This window comes from Emydura macquarii, unplaced genomic scaffold (assembly GCF_026122565.2).
Source record: "Emydura macquarii macquarii isolate MOO-44397 ecotype Brisbane River unplaced genomic scaffold, CSIRO-AGI_Emac_v2 contig_3328, whole genome shotgun sequence".
Classification (NCBI taxonomy): domain Eukaryota; kingdom Metazoa; phylum Chordata; order Testudines; family Chelidae; genus Emydura; species Emydura macquarii.
This window is the reverse complement of record NW_027133465.1, coordinates 3,085,146-3,103,197: the sequence shown is the minus strand read 5'-3', so window position 1 is coordinate 3,103,197 and position 18,052 is coordinate 3,085,146. Positions and strand designations below refer to the sequence as shown.

At 44.2% G+C, this 18,052-nt stretch overlaps 1 protein-coding gene across 3 annotated transcripts in view; it reads left to right on the top strand.

The window, feature by feature from the left end:
* The first annotated feature begins 5,958 nt into the window (after positions 1-5,958).
* The window catches only part of AQP11 (aquaporin 11), a 33,827-nt gene continuing 21,733 nt past the window's right edge, over positions 5,959-18,052 (top strand). For 2 of the 3 annotated variants that reach the window (XM_067533281.1, XM_067533280.1), the window contains exon 1: positions 5,959-7,121. In XM_067533281.1, coding sequence (XP_067389382.1) covers positions 6,479-7,121 — 643 coding nt within the window. In that variant the 5' untranslated portion in view covers positions 5,959-6,478. Of the gene's footprint in view, positions 7,122-16,423; positions 17,026-18,052 lie in introns of those variants that run through there. The other variant, XM_067533279.1, reaches the window with a different exon arrangement.

Genomic DNA, 18,052 nt, shown 5'->3' with positions numbered 1-18,052 from the left:
TGGCTTTCAGAAGCTGTCTAACAATGCCACACACCGACAGGACAGTTGGTACAAGCACTCCTGATGAGGACTCACACCACCAACACAAGAAATGTCAAGTGGACAGGCAAAAACAATTTAATTACTCCAGTGGCTGTATGGTGACATAATTTAGGTCAACATAATTTCATAGTGTAGACATGCCCATAGGGTGGAAGAATTACTTCTGGTGTCTTGTTTACAACACTCCTATTGATACATTCCAGAATGATTAATTTTTTGCAACAATGTTACACTGCTGACATATTTAGTTTGTGATCCACTATAATCCCCAGATCCCTTTCTGCAGTAGTACTTCCTAGGCAGTCATTTCCCATTTTATGTGTACAATTGATTGTTCTTAAGTGGAGTACTTTGCATTTGTCCATATGAAATTTCATCCTATTTACTGCAGACCATTTCTCCAGATCATTCTGAATATTAATCCTGTCCTCTAAAGCACTTGCAACCCCTCACAGCTTGGTATCATCCACAAACTTTAAGTGTACTCTCTATGCCATTATCTAAATCATTTATGAAGATATTGAACACAACCAGTCCCAGGTCCGAACACTGCAGGACCCCACTCGATATGCACTTCCAGCCTGACTCTGAACAGCTGATAACTACTCTCTGTAAATGGTTTTCCAATCAGTTAGGCAGCCACCTTATAGTAGCTCCATCTAGGCTATATTTCCTTTATTTGTTTATGAGAAGGTCATGTGAGACAGTATCAAAAGCCTTACAAAAATCAAGATAAAGTATTGTCTATGTAGATTAGTGCCTGCCCTGATGATCTTCTCTCTCTTACTATGTGTAGTATGTACAGTGCCTAGTATAATGGGGCCCAAGCACTAGACAATATTGTAATACAAATAAATAATTAATACCTGAAGTAAAGACAAATGGAAGAAGGCATATTTTCTAAGGGGGGGGGATGATGTATAGTGCATATTTGAATGCATAATAAGCTACATGTGCAGAAACAGGTGTGTAAAATTGTGACCAAGGCTAAAATGTTGATCCTATATGTGCTTATATGAGGCAATTGTTAACTTTTTAACTACATGGGTGTTTAGATCATATGAAATGCTGCATTTTATTTCTCTTTAGTTTGGTGTCCCTGTTTGTTTAATGTAAAGTAGCAGCATGTTTTAAACTCCTAGGAACCCTTATGTTCGCGCTTGCTCCTAATTGGATGTCCCTTCACTCTAATGCAGAGTCTGCAGCAGCTAAAGAATATAGCTGCCTCTTTATTAATCAATATAGTAACAAGGAACTCGGTACTCTACTGGTTGCCAGGAAAGGCTACCGACTCACTTCAAATTTTCCTGAGGGCATATAAAGGCTTTCATAATTTATGAATGATGTAACTGAGTGACTATTTCTCCTTCTGCACAAATAATTGGCTGAGGCTGAACCCTTCACCCCTGCCGTTTTCTCCCCTCCCTCTTTTTACACTTGTCACTGAGTCCTGTTTATCTGTTTGTTCCTCTCCCTGCTAAATCAGTTAACAGAGCATTCATTCCTCCTTCTCAGAGTCATCCTGGCTTTGATCTTGTGAGATGTTGAGTGCCCGCCGCTCCTATTGACTACAAGACTTCTTAGGAACAAGCCCTCAGAAGCATTTCTTCTGGTGGTGCTGTGCTGATTTAGCACTGATAAGGCTCAGCAAGAGAGGCGGTAAGGCACAGCAATTTGAGAGAAATGATTGTGTTCTGTTTACTCAGATGATTTTGCAACTTGGCTCTGAACATTACACTGACCTTAAGCTGAAAGTAAAGTTTTGGTTTGTTGGTGGAAGACAACATATTCATCAGAGTAGGCATTGCCTCTGCAAGAAATTTACTGTCTATAATTCTATATGAAATTTGTTCAGCAAATTGCAAGTCAGAAAGTAATTCTCGAAAGTTGTGAAAACATAATGTAATCTTTGCTGCCATCTTCTGGAAAACTATGTGTATATATGCCCAGGTATGCTGAACTCTGTCCTTTTCTACCCTTGAAGATACATGCTGTTTAGTACTAGCTCAGCTGCAACAATCACGGATAGCCACTGACAGCAGTGGTTCAGTTTCTTAGCACCAACAAGACCCTGGAACCCATATCTTATCTTTACTCACCACTCAGAAGCTGAGACAATGTGCTTTCTACCTTATGATCACAACTACGGAGTGATCTAGCAGTGAGATAATAAAAGTCCTATTCAAGGATAGAAAAACATATGACACCATAAGAAATGTTTCTTCTACATACATTCCAGAAATAAAAATTGTAGGCCCAGTGTGACAAATCTGAGGAACTGTCCCTGATTGAGGTGTCATTAGAGGAGGTTTTGGAATAAATTAATAATTAAACAGTAAAAAGTCACCAGGACCAGATGGTATCCACCCAAGGAACTCATATGTGAAATTGCAGAACTGTGGTATGTAATCTATCATTTAAATTAGCTTCTGTACCAGATTTCTGGAGGATAGCTAATATGACGCCAATTTTTTAAAAGAGGCTCCAGAGGTGATCCTGGCAATTATAAACTGGTAAGCCTAACTTCAGTACCAGGCAAATTGGTTGAAACTATAATAAAAAACAGAATTATCAGACACAGATGAATACAATTTGTTGGGGAAGAGTCAAGATGGTTTTTGCAAAGGGAAAACATGCCTCACCAATCTAGTAGAATTCTTGGAGGGGTCAACAAGCATGTGGACGACAAGGGTGAATCAGTGGATATAGTGTACTTAGATTTTCAGAAAGCCTTGACAAGGTCCCTCACCAAAGGCTCTTAAGCAAAGTGACCTGTCATGGGATAACAGGGAAGGGCGTCTCCTGGATCAGTAGCTGGTTAAAATATAGGAAACAAAGGGTAGGAATAAATGGTCAGTTTTCAGAATGGAGAGCAGTAAATGGTGGTATCCCCCACGGGTCTATACTAGGACCAGTACTGTTCAACATATTGCTAAATGATCTGGGAAAAGCGGTAAACAGTAAGGTGGCAAATTTGCAGATGGTACAAAACTACCCAAGATAGTTAAGTCCAAAGCAGACTGCAAAGAGATACAAAGGAATCTCACAAAACTGAATGACTGGGCAACGAAATAGATGAAATTCAATGTTAATAAATGCAAAGTAATGCACATTGGAAAACATAATCCCAACTATACATATAAAATGATAGGGTTTAAATTAGCTGTTACCACTCGAGATCTTGGAATCATTGTGGATAGTTTTCTAAAAAAACATCCACTCAATATGCAGAGACAGTCAAAAAAAGCTAACAATGTTGGGCATCATTAGGAAATGGATAGATAAGACAGAAAATATCATATTGCCTCTTTATAAATCCATGGTATGCCCACATCTTGAATACTGTGTGCAGATCTGGTCACCCCATCTCAAAAAAGATGTATTGGAATTGGATAAGGTGCAGAAAAGGGCAACTAAAATGATTAGGAGGGAGGCCACGTCCTCTCACTACAGCGCTCCTGTTGGTACCAGCTCAAAAAGGGGGAATTAGCATTGGGGCAGGGGTCCTGGTCCCTTCTGTAGGTCACAGGGGCTCCTACAGTCTATAGCCCCGGCCCTCAGGCAGGGCGAGGCAGCGCTTCTAGCCCTCGGCCAGGTGAGTTAGCAGTCAATAGGCCCTGACCCTCAGGCCGGGCAGGGCAGGTAGGCAGTCTTTAGCCCTCTGCAGGGCAAATCAGCAGTTTATAGGCCCTGGTCCTCAGGCAGGGAAGCCAGGAGTCTATATCCTAGAGCGGGGCAAACAAACAAGTTATAGGCCCGGACAGGGCAAACAAACAGTCTAGGGCAGTGTTTCTCAATTATATTTCGCCGCGGCACCCTTGCGCAGCCATGCGATACCCTCCACCGACAAGTCCAGGAAATCTTCCCCTTTTCGGTGGCACGGTGTAGGCTGGTTTCGGCGGTGCGCTCTGTAACCATTTTTCGGCGGCACAATCAGCTGTTCGGCGGCGTGCTCACGACTTTTTGGCGGCGCCATCAGCTGTTTGGCGGCGCGCGATTTGTGTTGATTTTGGCGGCGCGGTTCCGCTTTTTCGCGGAATCCTTCAACTCAGCCGGGTTCCGCAGAACACTATTTGAGAAACACTGGTGTAGGGGCCTCAGAGACTTTACAGGCCAGGATGAGGCAGCCATTCCAGGGGTGGTGTGGAAAGGGGGACGCAGGCCCTCCCAACTCCTTCGCTTCCCAGCCCAGGTCCTATCAGTGGCAGGGCTCCAGCCACAACTCACTGACACAACTGCAAGCCACAAGCTCCCCTAGGCTACTACCTTCCCCCTTTCCTTGGACTACCTGGCTCTCTGGGTCACCTTCGGTCTCCTCGGGGTACTCAGCCAAGGGCAGGTTCCACAGCCCTTCAATGTCGTCAACAGGTGGCAGGTCCAGCAACTCCTCAAGGTCATCGGCAGATGGCAGCTCCTCTAGGTCTCAGGTGGCCTGGGGTTGCTCCGGGTCCCAGGCTGCCGGCAGCTCCTCCCAGTTGCAGGCGGACTGGGGTTGCTCCGGGTCCCAGGCAGCTCTGGCAGGGTTATAGGGGGCTGGTGGCTCCAGCTGCCCCTCTGGACCCCAGGACAGAGGTAGCACTCCCATGGTGCAACAGTCAAGCCGGTGCCTCAGAGCAGGTGGAGAGGCATTCTTCCTCTTTGGCAGCCTGCACTGGACTGAGGGAGAGGCCTCCCCTTTTATATTTCCGGCTCTGCCCCTCTGCTTCTGGTGGGGCGGGCAGAATTGTTCTGGCTCCGCCCACCCATGGGCGTGTGGTCCCTGTCTGTCTGTCTCAGAGGGAGGCCACGCCCCCTCACTACGGGAAGTGTTATTTATTCCTTCTCATAACACAAAAACTAAGGGTCACCAAATGAAATTAATAGGCAGCAGGTTTAAAACAAACAAAAGGAAGTATTTCTTCACACAACGCACAGTCACCTTGTGGAACTCCTTGCCAGAGCATGTTGTGAAGGCCAAGACTATAATGGGATTAAAAAAAAAAAACCTAGATAAGTTCATGGTCCATCAATGGCTATTTGCCAGAGGCTGGGAATGGCTGATGGGATGGATCACTTGATGGTTACTTGTTCTATTCATTCCCTCCGAACCACCTGGCATTGGCCGCTGTTGGCAGACAGACTACACGGCTAGATGGACCATTGGTCTGACCCAGCGTGGCTGTTCCTATGTTCTCAGCTGAAGCTGTGATGAACCTTTAACTGCAAGGAATCCCTTTTGGGTGGGGATTTGAGGGGCTGCTCCTGCCAGAGTCCACGTTAAGGTGTGGGGTGATCTCTGCGAAGCTGTTAGCATGTGTGCAGGGTCTTTTATGTTTTTAATATGTTTTTTCTCTGTTGTGCTTTTTTCCCTTTAAGACAAAAGCAGGCTCGCTTAGCAAGCCTGTGTGGGAATGATACCTGGGGGCAGTCACGCTGTCACCCGTCTCTGAAGAGAAAGCAAGCAGGTGGTGCCCCGGAGCAGCCTGTCGGTCTTGGGAATTACACAGCGAAGGCAGAGACCTGTGCAGCCAAATACCCGGGTCTGAAGGGAGGAGGAGGAGAGTCTCCACTCCAGAAAGGTAACGGCTGGGGAGCTGGTGCCCTGGGCTGGGCAGCTGAGGGGAAATACCAGTGCAGTGGCCTGCCGGGTGACAGTGAGCTAGGGACTGACCCCACCGGGCCAAGTTCATCCCCCAGAGACGGGAAGGTCATTGCATGCCAACGGCGGCCAAGAGGCGGGAAGAACCAGGCCGAGGAAGGGGGACAGCTTGCGGCGTCTCGCCCAGTCCTGGGCACCCCACCCCCCTGTGGCAAAGCCTGTGTGTGGGGCTGGAGCCGTGTCCTGGCCCCTGGCCATAGGAAGGGGACCCAGCCCCTCCCCCACCCCGGTGAGGGGACCCGGCTCGCGCCCTTGGCCAATAGGAAAAAGACCAACAGCCCCTCCCTCCCCTGAGGGGACCCGGCTCCCTCCGCCCCTCCCTCTGCTCAGCATAAGCGCGTGACCGTCCCCTCAGCGGACCAACGGTCACAGCAGAGGCGGCGGCGGCGCGAGCTCTCCAGCCCCGGCCGGCCGGGCAGGGAGGGAGGGAGCCTGGCACCGGAGGGAGCGCGCCGTGTGCGCAGGCGCCGGCTGGCTCTATTTCTATCCCGCCGGGGCTCCCGGCTCCGGACCCCGCAGCCAAGGCAGCTTCCCCCGCGGTGCCGCCAGCGTGGCGCTGCCTCCTGCTGCTCGTAGCTGGGTGCCGGGGCAGGGGTGAGGGGGGGGAGCTGGGACTGTCCCGCGCCGGAGTTGGGGAAGCAGAGACGTCCCCGCCGCCAGGCTGTGAGGGGAGCTGGCGGGAGGCGAGCTGAGGCTGCCCTGAGGGGCTGTGTGGAGAAGCAGACCCAGCCCCCCACCCCTCCATAGGCAGGGCTGGAGAGGGGTGAGCCTAGGACAGCGACTGCAATTGCATCCCCTATGCTGGGGGAAGTCCTGGCCCCTCTCAGCCAGGGCCTGCTCACCATGGTGCTGGATGAGACCTGGATCTCGCTCCTGCTGATGGCTGGCACCATGATCTCGGTCGGAGGGTGCCGGAAGCTCACCCGCCGCCACGTGCACTTGCGACGCCCTCGGCCTCGCACCTTTCTCTTGGAGATGTTGTCCACTTTCCAAATCTGTGCCTGCACCAACGAGCTCCGGCTGCTGGCCAATGTGCAGCCCAAGCCCCACGTTGCCCTCACCCTCACCTACATTTTCACCGTCCTGCATGGCTTGACGCTGCCGGGCAGCACGTGCAACCCCTGTGGCACCCTGCAACACATCTTGGATGGTGGGATCTCAGTCAAGCAGGGCGGGCTGAAGATTGCAGCTCAGTTCTTTGGTGCAATGCTGGCCAGAATTTACATGCACCACATCTGGTCCCTCGGGATCACCAAGGTGCACTCTGAGGCACTGGCCCAGGGCTGCAGTGAGCCCATCCAAACCACCGAGACCCAGGCTTTTTGCATAGAGCTGCTCTTCTCCGCTGTGTTCCAGCTGACCATACTGCAATTTGAGTCAGTTAAACCCAGGCTCAGAGTCCACCTGGTTGCTCTTCTCATTACTATGCTGGTGTATGGAGGTTAGTCACCTTTTTTTTGTTGTTTGTTCATGATTGTCTCAAGTTATAGATATTTTTGAATTGTGTGAGATGTTTTTAAAAAAATGTGAACATGCATAATTGTTCCTGTAGTGCTGTTGCAGTGATTTACAGCTGACAAAATGCATTGAACAAAGGCCTTGATCCAGTTAACTGAACCAGGTGGGGGAGACTTTATTTGGACTCTGTGTAGATGTAAAGTTCTACCTGCATAGATCCCATTGCAGGATTGGGGCCTAAGAATGAAAGGAAGTGAAATCTCGGTTTTAAAGAATTTGCAAGCTAAAACACAAATGGGTAAAACTAAGTATTTCTGCAGATGTTTCTTTTAGATGTCTTACTGAAACACACAGAAAAGTCCTTTCATAATACAACTTAATATTACATGACATCTTTCATACAACTTGTGTCACAAAATGCTTTGATTTAAACAGCAGCAGTGTAAGAAAGTCAGATAAACTTGCGTCAGTTTAACTACATGATAGTACATCAGTTACATCAATGTGCAAACCCTTAACATAGATATACTACACAAAAATAAAGCAGGGTTTACACTAAAGTGACTTAATTAGGTATATTACACTGAGCTCTCAGGTGAACCAGGACCAGGAACAAATGTCTGTCCAATGTGTATGGTAGTGTTAATTGGCAATCAATTACTTCAAGTTACAACACAACCAACAAATCTAGTCTAAACAAGATCAGGAAGACTGGAGCAAGTCCATGAGGACTTGCAGAAAAAAGTTTAGCAATTTTGAACTCCATTCTGAAGTGAATTTTTGAGGACAGAGGCAACGTGATGATGCTTCTTAACAGATTTTAAGTGTCTCACCTGAATCTTTCAGCAAAAGTCTCAGAAGAGGGATGTACACTAGATTATAGTGTCTTGACAGAGCCTAAAATAGAACACAAGTTTCCTGATTACTAACATTCCTCTGCTGTCCAGAAAATATATATATCATGTCACCTCTCTAGAGGCTGGTCCTCATAAGAGGATAGCAGCCAGTTACTGCTACTAGTAACTGGAGGGGTTAACTCAGTTGATAGAAATCTGTACTGTGGATCTAACGCTCTTGGGTTCCAGCCCTGCTGATGATATATGCATGGGGTCAGTATGGCTCAACCTGATGGAATGTTTGGTTGTTTTTTTTTAATTTAATGTGTTTTTTAAAAACACTGTATTACATATAAAAACTGCATTAAAAGAACATTAAGGTTACAAAGTCAACCAGTCGAAAGTTAGGAAATTCTAGAATTTAGGTTGCCTGAGCAGTCTTGATTCATCTTTTTTTGTGTAACATGATACATACAGTCTTTACATGATTACTTGCTATTTGTTTTACAGGATCCCTGCCTCATTTAGTGCACAGGATGTACACTGAATGAGGCAGTGGGTTGCAACAAGACAAAGAATAGCCTCCTGCTGTTAAGGCAATTGGACGAGGACTCGAGAGCTCAGTTCTCTTTCTGCCACAGACTTCTTATGTGATATTGTACAAGACCTATTATAATGCATACATGAAAGGAGGCTGAATTATGGTTGCACAGGCAAACTTAATTCTGATATTTCCTAGCTTGAATGCTTGACTTTGCAACCTTGATGATCTTTTAAGATATTACATATTGAAAATCATGTATAGATGCATGAGATTATCCTCAAATATAAAAATCATGAGGGATGAGTCCAAAAGCTTGTTTCTGCTTTGGGGTCCTAATTCACAATGCTGCAGATTCATATTTATAAATTATTAAAATGGGCCATTTTCATTGTTATGTATTTCAAACATTTAGGGTTTTTTCCAGCAAATACCAAATAGATTAGACCATAATAATGTGGAATAATAGTTTGTCTTTTAAAAAAAATTTTACGTTGTTTTACTTGTGTTCTGAAAAGTTTACAAAATCTGTGAATTTGAACTAAGTTAGATGGTTTATTTTTAAAAGCCAAATTGTGGGTATTCTTTTCAAACTGATATACAATAATGAATGATGCAGAAATATCAGAGTAGAATCATAGAGTTGGAAGGGACCACAGGAGGTCATCTAGTCCAACTCCCTGCTCAAAGCAGGACTAACTTCAGCTAAATAATCCCAGCGAGAGTTTTGTCAAGCCGCAGCATAAAAACTTCTAAAGATGGAAATTCCACTACCTCCCTAGGTAAACTCATTCCAGTGCTTCACCCCCCCCTAGTGAAAAACTTTTTCCTAATGTCCAACCTAGACCTCCCCCACTGCAACTTGAGACCGTTGCCCCTTGTTCTGCCATCTGCCACCACTGAGAACAGCCTAGCTCCATCCTTCCTGGAACCCTCTTTCAGGTAGTTCAGGGGTGGGGAACGTCTGGCCCGCAGGCCGTATTTGGTCCGGCCCGCGGCGGGCCGTATAAGGCCCGCAAAATCATTTGGTGTGGCCCTGGCAGCGGGGGGGAATTCGGCGGTGGCGGGGAATTCGGCGGCGGCGCGGTTTCACGGCGGCGGCGGGGTTCCGTGGGGGGGCAGTGCCCGCTGCCGAAACCCTGCCGCTGTTTGCCCCTTTTCGGCGGCGGGCACTGCCCCCCGCCCCCCACAGAACCCCGCCGCTGCCCACAAACCGCACCGCCGCCGAATTCTCCCCCGCCGCCAGGGCCACCATCAGGCCCTTGACAGAAAAAAGGTTCCCCACCCCTGAGGTAGTTAAAAGCTGCTATCAAATCTCCCCTCATTCTTCTCTTCTGCAGACTAAACAAGCCTAGTTCCCTCAGCCTCTCCTCATAAGTCATGTGCTCCAGCCGCCTAATCATTTTTGTTGCCCTCCGCTGGACTCTCTCCAACTTCTCCACATCCTTTTTGTAGTGGGGGGCCCAAAACTGCACACAATACTCCAGATGCGGCCTCACCAATGCCGAATAGAGGGGAATAATCAATTAGTACATTTCTTATATATCAGACTTCAGCCTATGGTGAATCTTTTTATGTCCTAGTACACAATTAAGAGCTTTGTGCTGCACCTGTAGATATGACTATAGTTTAAAAAGTGATTGTAAAAAAAAAAGAAAAAGCATTTGTTGATTATTTATTCCGTAACAAATTTGTTTTGTGTACACTTTTTAAAAAGATTTTTTCTTTATTTTTTTTCTGTTCTGGAAAGAGACTTATATGCTGTAAAGTACCTAGCAAATATGGGGACAAACACTGTTTAACTTTGGTAGTTATAAGGCACTTTTCACCTGGGCATTTAAATATAAACTGCTATCATCGAAATTTTTCATTAGTATCCTAAAGTTTAGTTGGGTTATTTCCTTCTTATGTACAATTACCAGTAAACCCGACCCAAAAGGGTTGTTATAGGTGTACAATTCAATTTATTTTAACTACCACTAATATACATATCAGCTGTGTCAAATTAACTGCTGCTGATGTGCAAGAAAGTTAGAAAAATCATCATCGTTATTTGTAAATTGAATGATTTTGCTAGGGAGTGATTGAGAGACAATAAATTTGGAAGCCCTCAATCTTCTAGTCTTTTACTTTTTGAAGTTCAAACTGATTTTATAAAACCAACCTTTTCTGCCTTGTTATTCTTCATATAGTATTTTTGGAAGTACCAAAAATCACATGAGTAATTGGTCCCATGTAATTTAGGTCTTTAAATATTTTCTGTTTGAAAGAAGGCACTTATAAAAATGGAAATAAGCTTTCTGTACCTTTCACACCCCATAATTTTTACGCTAACCCCCACCTGACCAGCAAAATTCAAGAACAACGTGGTTATTAATGATGTGCGATATTACCATTACTTTTAAAAATATACTGCAAAACATTTACTGTTGTACTATGAAGTATTGTATATTATTAAAATTATACTTGTCAGTTTAATAAAGAATATTTTGATGTGTTATCCTTACATTTACATGAGACTAGTAGCTCACAATGTGAACTACTGTGATACCTACGACATGTATCATCCTTAAATGCAGGGAGCCCAGAGGGATACAGAGATGAGGGCAGAGTTTGTTTCTCGTTTTTGTTTTTAAAGTATAACTTTAATTTCTATGGATGGTAGTTTTTTTTAAATAGTGTTTTATTAAGGTTCTTATTACATTTTTGGATCTAGAAATAAATATCTCAATATTTAAAATGGCTCAAAAGTGTGTGTGGTGCCTTATAGAACAAATAGAAAAACAGTGATACTGCCTTGAAGACTTTTCAATCTAAAATTTATACTGTATGTAAAATAACCTTTTGATTTTTTTTAACCATTATTGCTATAACAAAAGACAATCTCAGTTTACTAAGCAAAACTAGCTATGGAGGGTTACTGCTTAAGCTTTTACTATTCCGTTATCTATTACTGCATTATGTGGGTTGTGAAGGAAATGATCCCTTATTTGCCAAATTTGGCTACTTGGTCCTCTTTGGAAACAGCAGGAGAAAAGGAACCAGAAAATCTCCTGCTCCTCTGTTTATGAACATAAAGTTCTAGCAGCTGCAACATTAAGGGGAGAGGACAAAAGAAAGCACAAGGAAAAAGGGAGGAGACTGGAGGACAGAGGGAAGGGTCAAAAATCCCAGGTTTGAGGATGTGGGAGGAAAAGAGCAAAGAAAAAATTGAAGCCAAATTTTAGGGTGAGAATTGATCTTTGTTTCATTACTGTTTCCATTGACTCTCTTCATTAATTAGATCAACAGCCAAAAGAAACCCAAATATATAATTTACCCCCTAAATAGTAGTACTTTTAAAAAGATCAAAGTAAGTTGGGGAGCTCACCAGTTTTAGTGAGTACCATCACATTACTGGACATTGCGAAGTAATGTAGTGTTGCATCATCTTGTGATGGTGAGATGCTAAAGGAGAAGAGAATAAGGATGACAGGAAAAGTGTCCAAAAGAAGACCTTTGGTTAGCAAACGAAAAGTGTAAAAATATGTGTGCACTTCTACCCAGGTACACATCTCTGCTTTTCCACACCTCCATTCTGACCATGATGGACAATCTGTATTAATATAAAAAAAAATAAGAAGTGGGAGCTGGGGTATGTTTCCTGGAAAATTTTGTAATATATGAGGCAGTTTCATACAATTTAGAAAATCAAGACATTTAAAGAGAAATGTTATGGTAAATCTTTGTATTTATTTCTCCTGCCCCTTCCCATTAGGGGCTGCAAGGTACTTTCTCCTACTGCTGCTACCACTTCATGTTCCTTTGTCTGGTGAGTCCTCACTTCAAAGGAAGGGGGGAACTTTGGGTAAGCAGTGCTTCCCCATGAATAATTTCTCTTAGCTTTTAATGCAGGAATGGGAGCTGTGTTCTTGCATTATATCTCCTACCCCTAAAATTGTTGAGTTCTTCATTTGAAAAAGTTTGGAGGATAGTTCCACCTCACAGACAAAAATGAAATTAGAATTCTGCAAGTAAAAAAAGTCTGTACTTTTTGCATCATAAGCTAACTTCCTGTTTAATGTTTTTAGGAAAACTTTTGTATGTTGGAAAGTTTCATCACTGTTTTTCTGTGTCTCATTTTACATGTCTCTTCCAGCTGCTCCTCTTTTCTTTCTTTTCTAAATATAAAAGTGCAGGTGGAAAAAGTCATTTTCTTGCCTGACTTGTTCTGCCCACTCTGATTGTTCTCAATGAACAACCTAAATTTGCTGTATAATCTACAACATCCTTCACTCTAGTGATATATTTACAAGAGTTCCATGTCCACTGAGATGGTCATCTAATATTTAAGGACCTACCTTGTGTTATGATGGTACAGGTAGGTAGGGAACAGGAGGATGTATTCAGGCCATATGCTTCCCGACGTCAGGATAGGATCTCTACTTAACACATAAAGTGACTTAAACTATTGGCTAGATGATGGCAACCCCAAGACAGCTAGCATACATGTTTTTTGACCCAACAGCAATGTTTCCACAGTAGCACATTTCCTTCTGCCTCTACCACAAGCTGCAGTTTTCATTCCTGGAAATATACATTTTAAGACAGGATTTCACCCTCTGTATCTTATTAAATTTTTCTTTTTATATATTGGTATAATCCTGAAATATTCATTAAAAAATACTTTGGCTCCGGAACATCAAACACTAAGTATCCTAGCCATATATCAGAGCAGTTTGTCTTGCCCAAGTAAATACAATCCTTAGTGCAGGGCTCGACAAATTTCCTTTGGAGCTAGGAGCCAGCCTAAAAATTAAGGAGCCAGACAACGTGGGCTCAGCGCCGGAGCGCCCTGACCGGAGCGCGGTGGCTGCTCCCCCTGGAAAAAAACTAGGCACCAGACTTAAATTTATAGGCGCCATGGCGACCTGGTGCCCAGGGTTTGTCAAGCCCTGCCTTAGTGATATAAATACTTCACTTGGAAACATTAAATATTTTGTTTAAATACTAAGCAGAAAAAGTATTATTTTTCCTCATTGTCAGCAGATATTGGAACATAAGGAAATAATATAGTGCCCATCACTCTAATTTAAATATTCAATGTACCTGCAGCACTCATCTGTGCATTTTGGGAGCCACAACATCCAACTACACCAGCTCACTGAATAGCTAAGCTAGAAAAGTCAGCCACGTTTTAAAGTTATAGAAATTAATATGAACTTCATTTTATATTGCTAAGGCATATTATAGGCAATGTTCAAATAAGCCTTCAGAGGAAAATGATAGCTCAAAGGATTGTCAATAGGTAAGGCTGTGTTTTTGTCATGAAAGTCTAAGACGTTTTGATTTCCAGGTTTTAAAAAAAATGGTCATTTTTGACACTTGGGAATTTTGGCATGTAATAACAAACAGTTAAATCAGTTTCACTGTGAACTTTGAGAGCTCAGGTATGTGAGCAGTGGAGGGTGGGGGAGACAAACACGTCTATGCTAGTTTTTTTTCTTTTTTTCCTGAAAAATGCAACTTCACAATTGGTATCAATGGCAGGACCACTAGTATAGACAAAGTTTCAAGCCCACACCATCATTTTAACCATCCTGTCATCTCAACCTGTTTAAAGCACATTTACGTGGAACAAGTAAAAATGCCAATGGGCTGTCACTACTTTGTCTTCGCTAGCATTCCCACCATTGTAATAATTGATAGAGATGCACTTGTATTAATTTTTTAAAATCAGAAAATAGGCTAGTTTAGATAAAGCCTTAGGTAATGGGAGCTCTAGGAATTGTTATTTGATTTTGTTTGATATATAATGACATATAAAATGCACTAGTCTACTGTTTTGTTTTGAGCTTGTGGTGTGTCACGTTGAGGAAGATTGGTAAGTATAACAGATTCTTTGATCTTTCTGGGTTTTTGTTTTTTAAGAAGTCACAGAATTTTCTTTGCTGGTCTTTGAAGTGTCTGCAGTGGCTGAAGCAGAAAAGTAGTGAAGAAGTGGCAGTAGCAATTCTATTCTGTCTGCCTTCCTGCTCTGGTACTACTACAGAACTGAACTGGAAGCAGTGGGATATTAACCCTAATAAAGGGAAAGAGAGCCTTTTGTATCTATGTTGCTAGTTCCATTTAACCTAGTTGATTGGTGACAGGAAATTGTTACCATCTGATAGCTTATATGAAATAAGTTGTGTGGTCTCAGATGGTTCAGAGAAATGAGTGAACGAGACTCTGTATAGTCATTTCTAGTCTATTGTTATTTACTTTATGTTCATAGGTCTACTTATTATCTTAATTGAGGAGGCCACATTAGGCATTACCAGACGTAACACCAGTTTTCAGAAATCCACCTTTCCCTTCCCCCAAACGCTAGGCCAATCTGCTTCTATCTCTCTGACTCTTAAGTCTTCAACTCCACATGACAATGTGGGTCTTATCCTTTTGTAAATGTACTTGGCGCTGTTACTTAGGCCTGGTCTACACGACAAAGTTAGTTCAACACAAGGCAGCTTACATCAACCTAGTTGTGCCTGTGTCTTCACTCTAATTTGGCTCCCACGAACATAAGTGCCCTGCTAAGCCAACTTAACACCACCTCCCTGTGCGGTGTAGAGTCAAAGTTGATGTAGTTTGGTTGACATAAGTAACACCGACCATGCTGGCTACATGCTCCAGAAGCGCTCCTGCCTGAAGTAGATAGGAAATATTGGATCTCCTAGGTCTGTGGGGAGAAGAGGGTGTGCAAGCACAGCTCCAGACCAGCCATAAATGTGGATCTCTACATGCAAATTGCTTGGAGGATGCAGGAAAAGGGCTATGACAGGGACCAGCAGCAGTGCTGCATGAAAGCAAAGGAACTGTGGCAAGCATACCAAGAGGCCAGGAAGGCTAACAGTCAATCCAGTGCCGAGTTGCAGATCTGCTGCTCTTACAAACAGCCGTATGCCATTCTTGGCAGAAACAACCCACCATACCCAACAGCACTGTGGATACTTCGAAGGAGCCTGAGTCACAGGCCCCTGCCTTGAACAGTGAGGAGAAGGTGGTAGACAAGGAAGAGGAGGAGGAATATGGGGGACAGGCAACCATGGGATCCAGCTTGCGCAGTGAGCCAGAACCTGTTTTTCACTCCTGCAGTCCTGCCAGTCGAGCACAGGCAAGGCCGATGCAAGGGAAGGAACCTCTGGTAAGTATGCAGTTTACTTTGAAATTAGAGGGAAGGCATTCCCAAAGTAGCAGGACACATCTTTTGATGTATTCATTTTTACTTGTGCTAGAAGAGGTAGTGGAACAACCAAGAGAGGTAGAGTTACTGTCTGCTTTTTATTCCCCTCTAGAGTTAGGCAGCGGGGGCCATGTGGAGCAGTTTCTTTATGTGCGCTAGGATGTCAAATGAATCCTCTGTAGAGATCTCAAAGAGACTTTCATGGAGGTACTCTGCAATTCTCTGCTGAAGGTTTCTGAGGAGGACTGACTTATTTCTTCAGCCCCGCTAGGACACTTTCCCACACCACATAGTGATAACTTCAGCAGGTACCATTGCAGTGCGCAGGCTAGCAACATATGGGCCTGGATGGCATTGGGATGCCAGCAGCAGCTGTGCTCTCTCTGTCTCTGTTACCCTCAGGAATAAAAAATCAGCTAAAATCACCATCACCTGTGGAAGACGGTCCCAGTTTTCAGTTCCATTGCCCTATACAACTAGAATTATGCAACCATGCTATTCCCTACTCATTTCCCCAACTCCCGGGGGGCCATACTCACCATGGCTGGTGCTGTGACTGGTGCCAGGCTCAATCAATCCTAAGCAAAAGTGAGAATGTACTGCTTACAACTTTGGGTGAGCAAGGGAAGTGAGTTCAGCATGTTAAGTTTCAATTTCCATTGTGACTACACTGACAATGGTACTTCTGTGTATTGTATCTGCAGCTGCTGCCATTGCGGCCTTCAGGGTCTTCTGCTCCACACCCATGAAACACCTGAGCCAGATAAGGAGGAAAGAGAAGAGGATTCGGGATGACTTGTTCCAGGAGATTCTGCAAGCCAGTGCTGCATTAGAGAATAAGAACAGGGCCTGGAGTATCACCATCGCAGACAGCCTGGAGAAGGATAGCGTAGAGAGGAGAAAGGTGCTGGAAAAAGGACGACATGCAGCAGGATGTGCTTGTGCTTCACAGGCAGCAAATAGAGATGCTGCAGACTCTGGTGGACCTGGAGGTTCAACCATTCCATGCTTGCCTCCCTCTGCATCTCATTGAAAACTCAATATTGGGATCTTGCTATACCTCCCCTCAACATTCCATTTGGCATCAGGAGCTGGTGCACTACTCTTAACACTCCACCCGGGGGACAGGAAAGACAATAACAGCTTCACATACACTAACATGTGAAAGCCATGGTTGGTGTATGTATACCTGAAATGGATATGACTGTTCTTTCCCCTTCATAAGTTCTGTTAGTTTTAATTTATGAAGTTTTAAATGGTTATTTTGGAATTGTCTGACTCATGTTATAGAATAAAATTCTGTTTTTTGGGACATAATTTATCTTTTTTAGTTCACCACATATGCTGGCTGGTGCTGAGCAGTTCTGAAAGCAACCAATTACCTGTTACTGCACTGTGTCACGCAACCCCTAATATCATTCATAACCAATATTAATAGATGCATTCACAATGTTATATTCCTACATACACAGCAATAGCTACCAGGTTCCTACCAGGCTGCAACAGAGTAAGACAAGGCAGCGGACACTACAGCAACACACACTACTCTGGCTCACTATTCAAATGATCTTTCAAAGCCTGCCTCCATCATATAACTCCACACTGAGCTCTTCTAATAGCCCTTGTAGCTGGCTGTTCAAATTCAGCAGTCAGCTGCTTGACCTTCGCCCTCCACCCTAGCAGAAACTCTTCCCTCTTTGCTTCAGAGATACGTAGACCACAGAAGGCAGGTATAACCATTGGAATATTTTTCTCAGTGATCCAATTTTGTGAGTATACAACACCAGAGACCCTTCAGATGACCAAAGGCACATTTAACTCATTCTGTAGCTGCTGAGCCTGTAATTGAAGTGCTCTTTGGTACTATTCAAGTGGCCAGTGTATAGCTTCATGAGCCATAGGAGCAAGGGGTAGACTGGGTCACCCAGGATCACTATGGGCATTTCAAAATTCCCAATGGTAATCTGCTGGGCAAGAAAGAAATCCCTGCTTGCAGCTTCCTGAACAGTCCTGTGTTCTTAAGGATGCAAGTGTCATGCACCTTCCTTGATCAGCCCACACTGATGTCAGTAAAATATTCCCAGTGATCCACCAGCACTTGCATAACCATAGAAAAGTAGCTCTATCTCTTGATATACTGTCCTCCCAGCACTGTTCAGGAACCCCATTGCTGCAGATCCATCCACTATGTTCTGCACTTTGCTGAGAGTTAGTCCTGTGTAGCAGGAGTTGATTAATGGCTCTGCACACTTGCATGACAATGGCCCCCATGGTGGTTTTCCCAATTCCAAAAGTATTCCCGACTGACTGGTAGCAATCTGGCATTGCAAGTT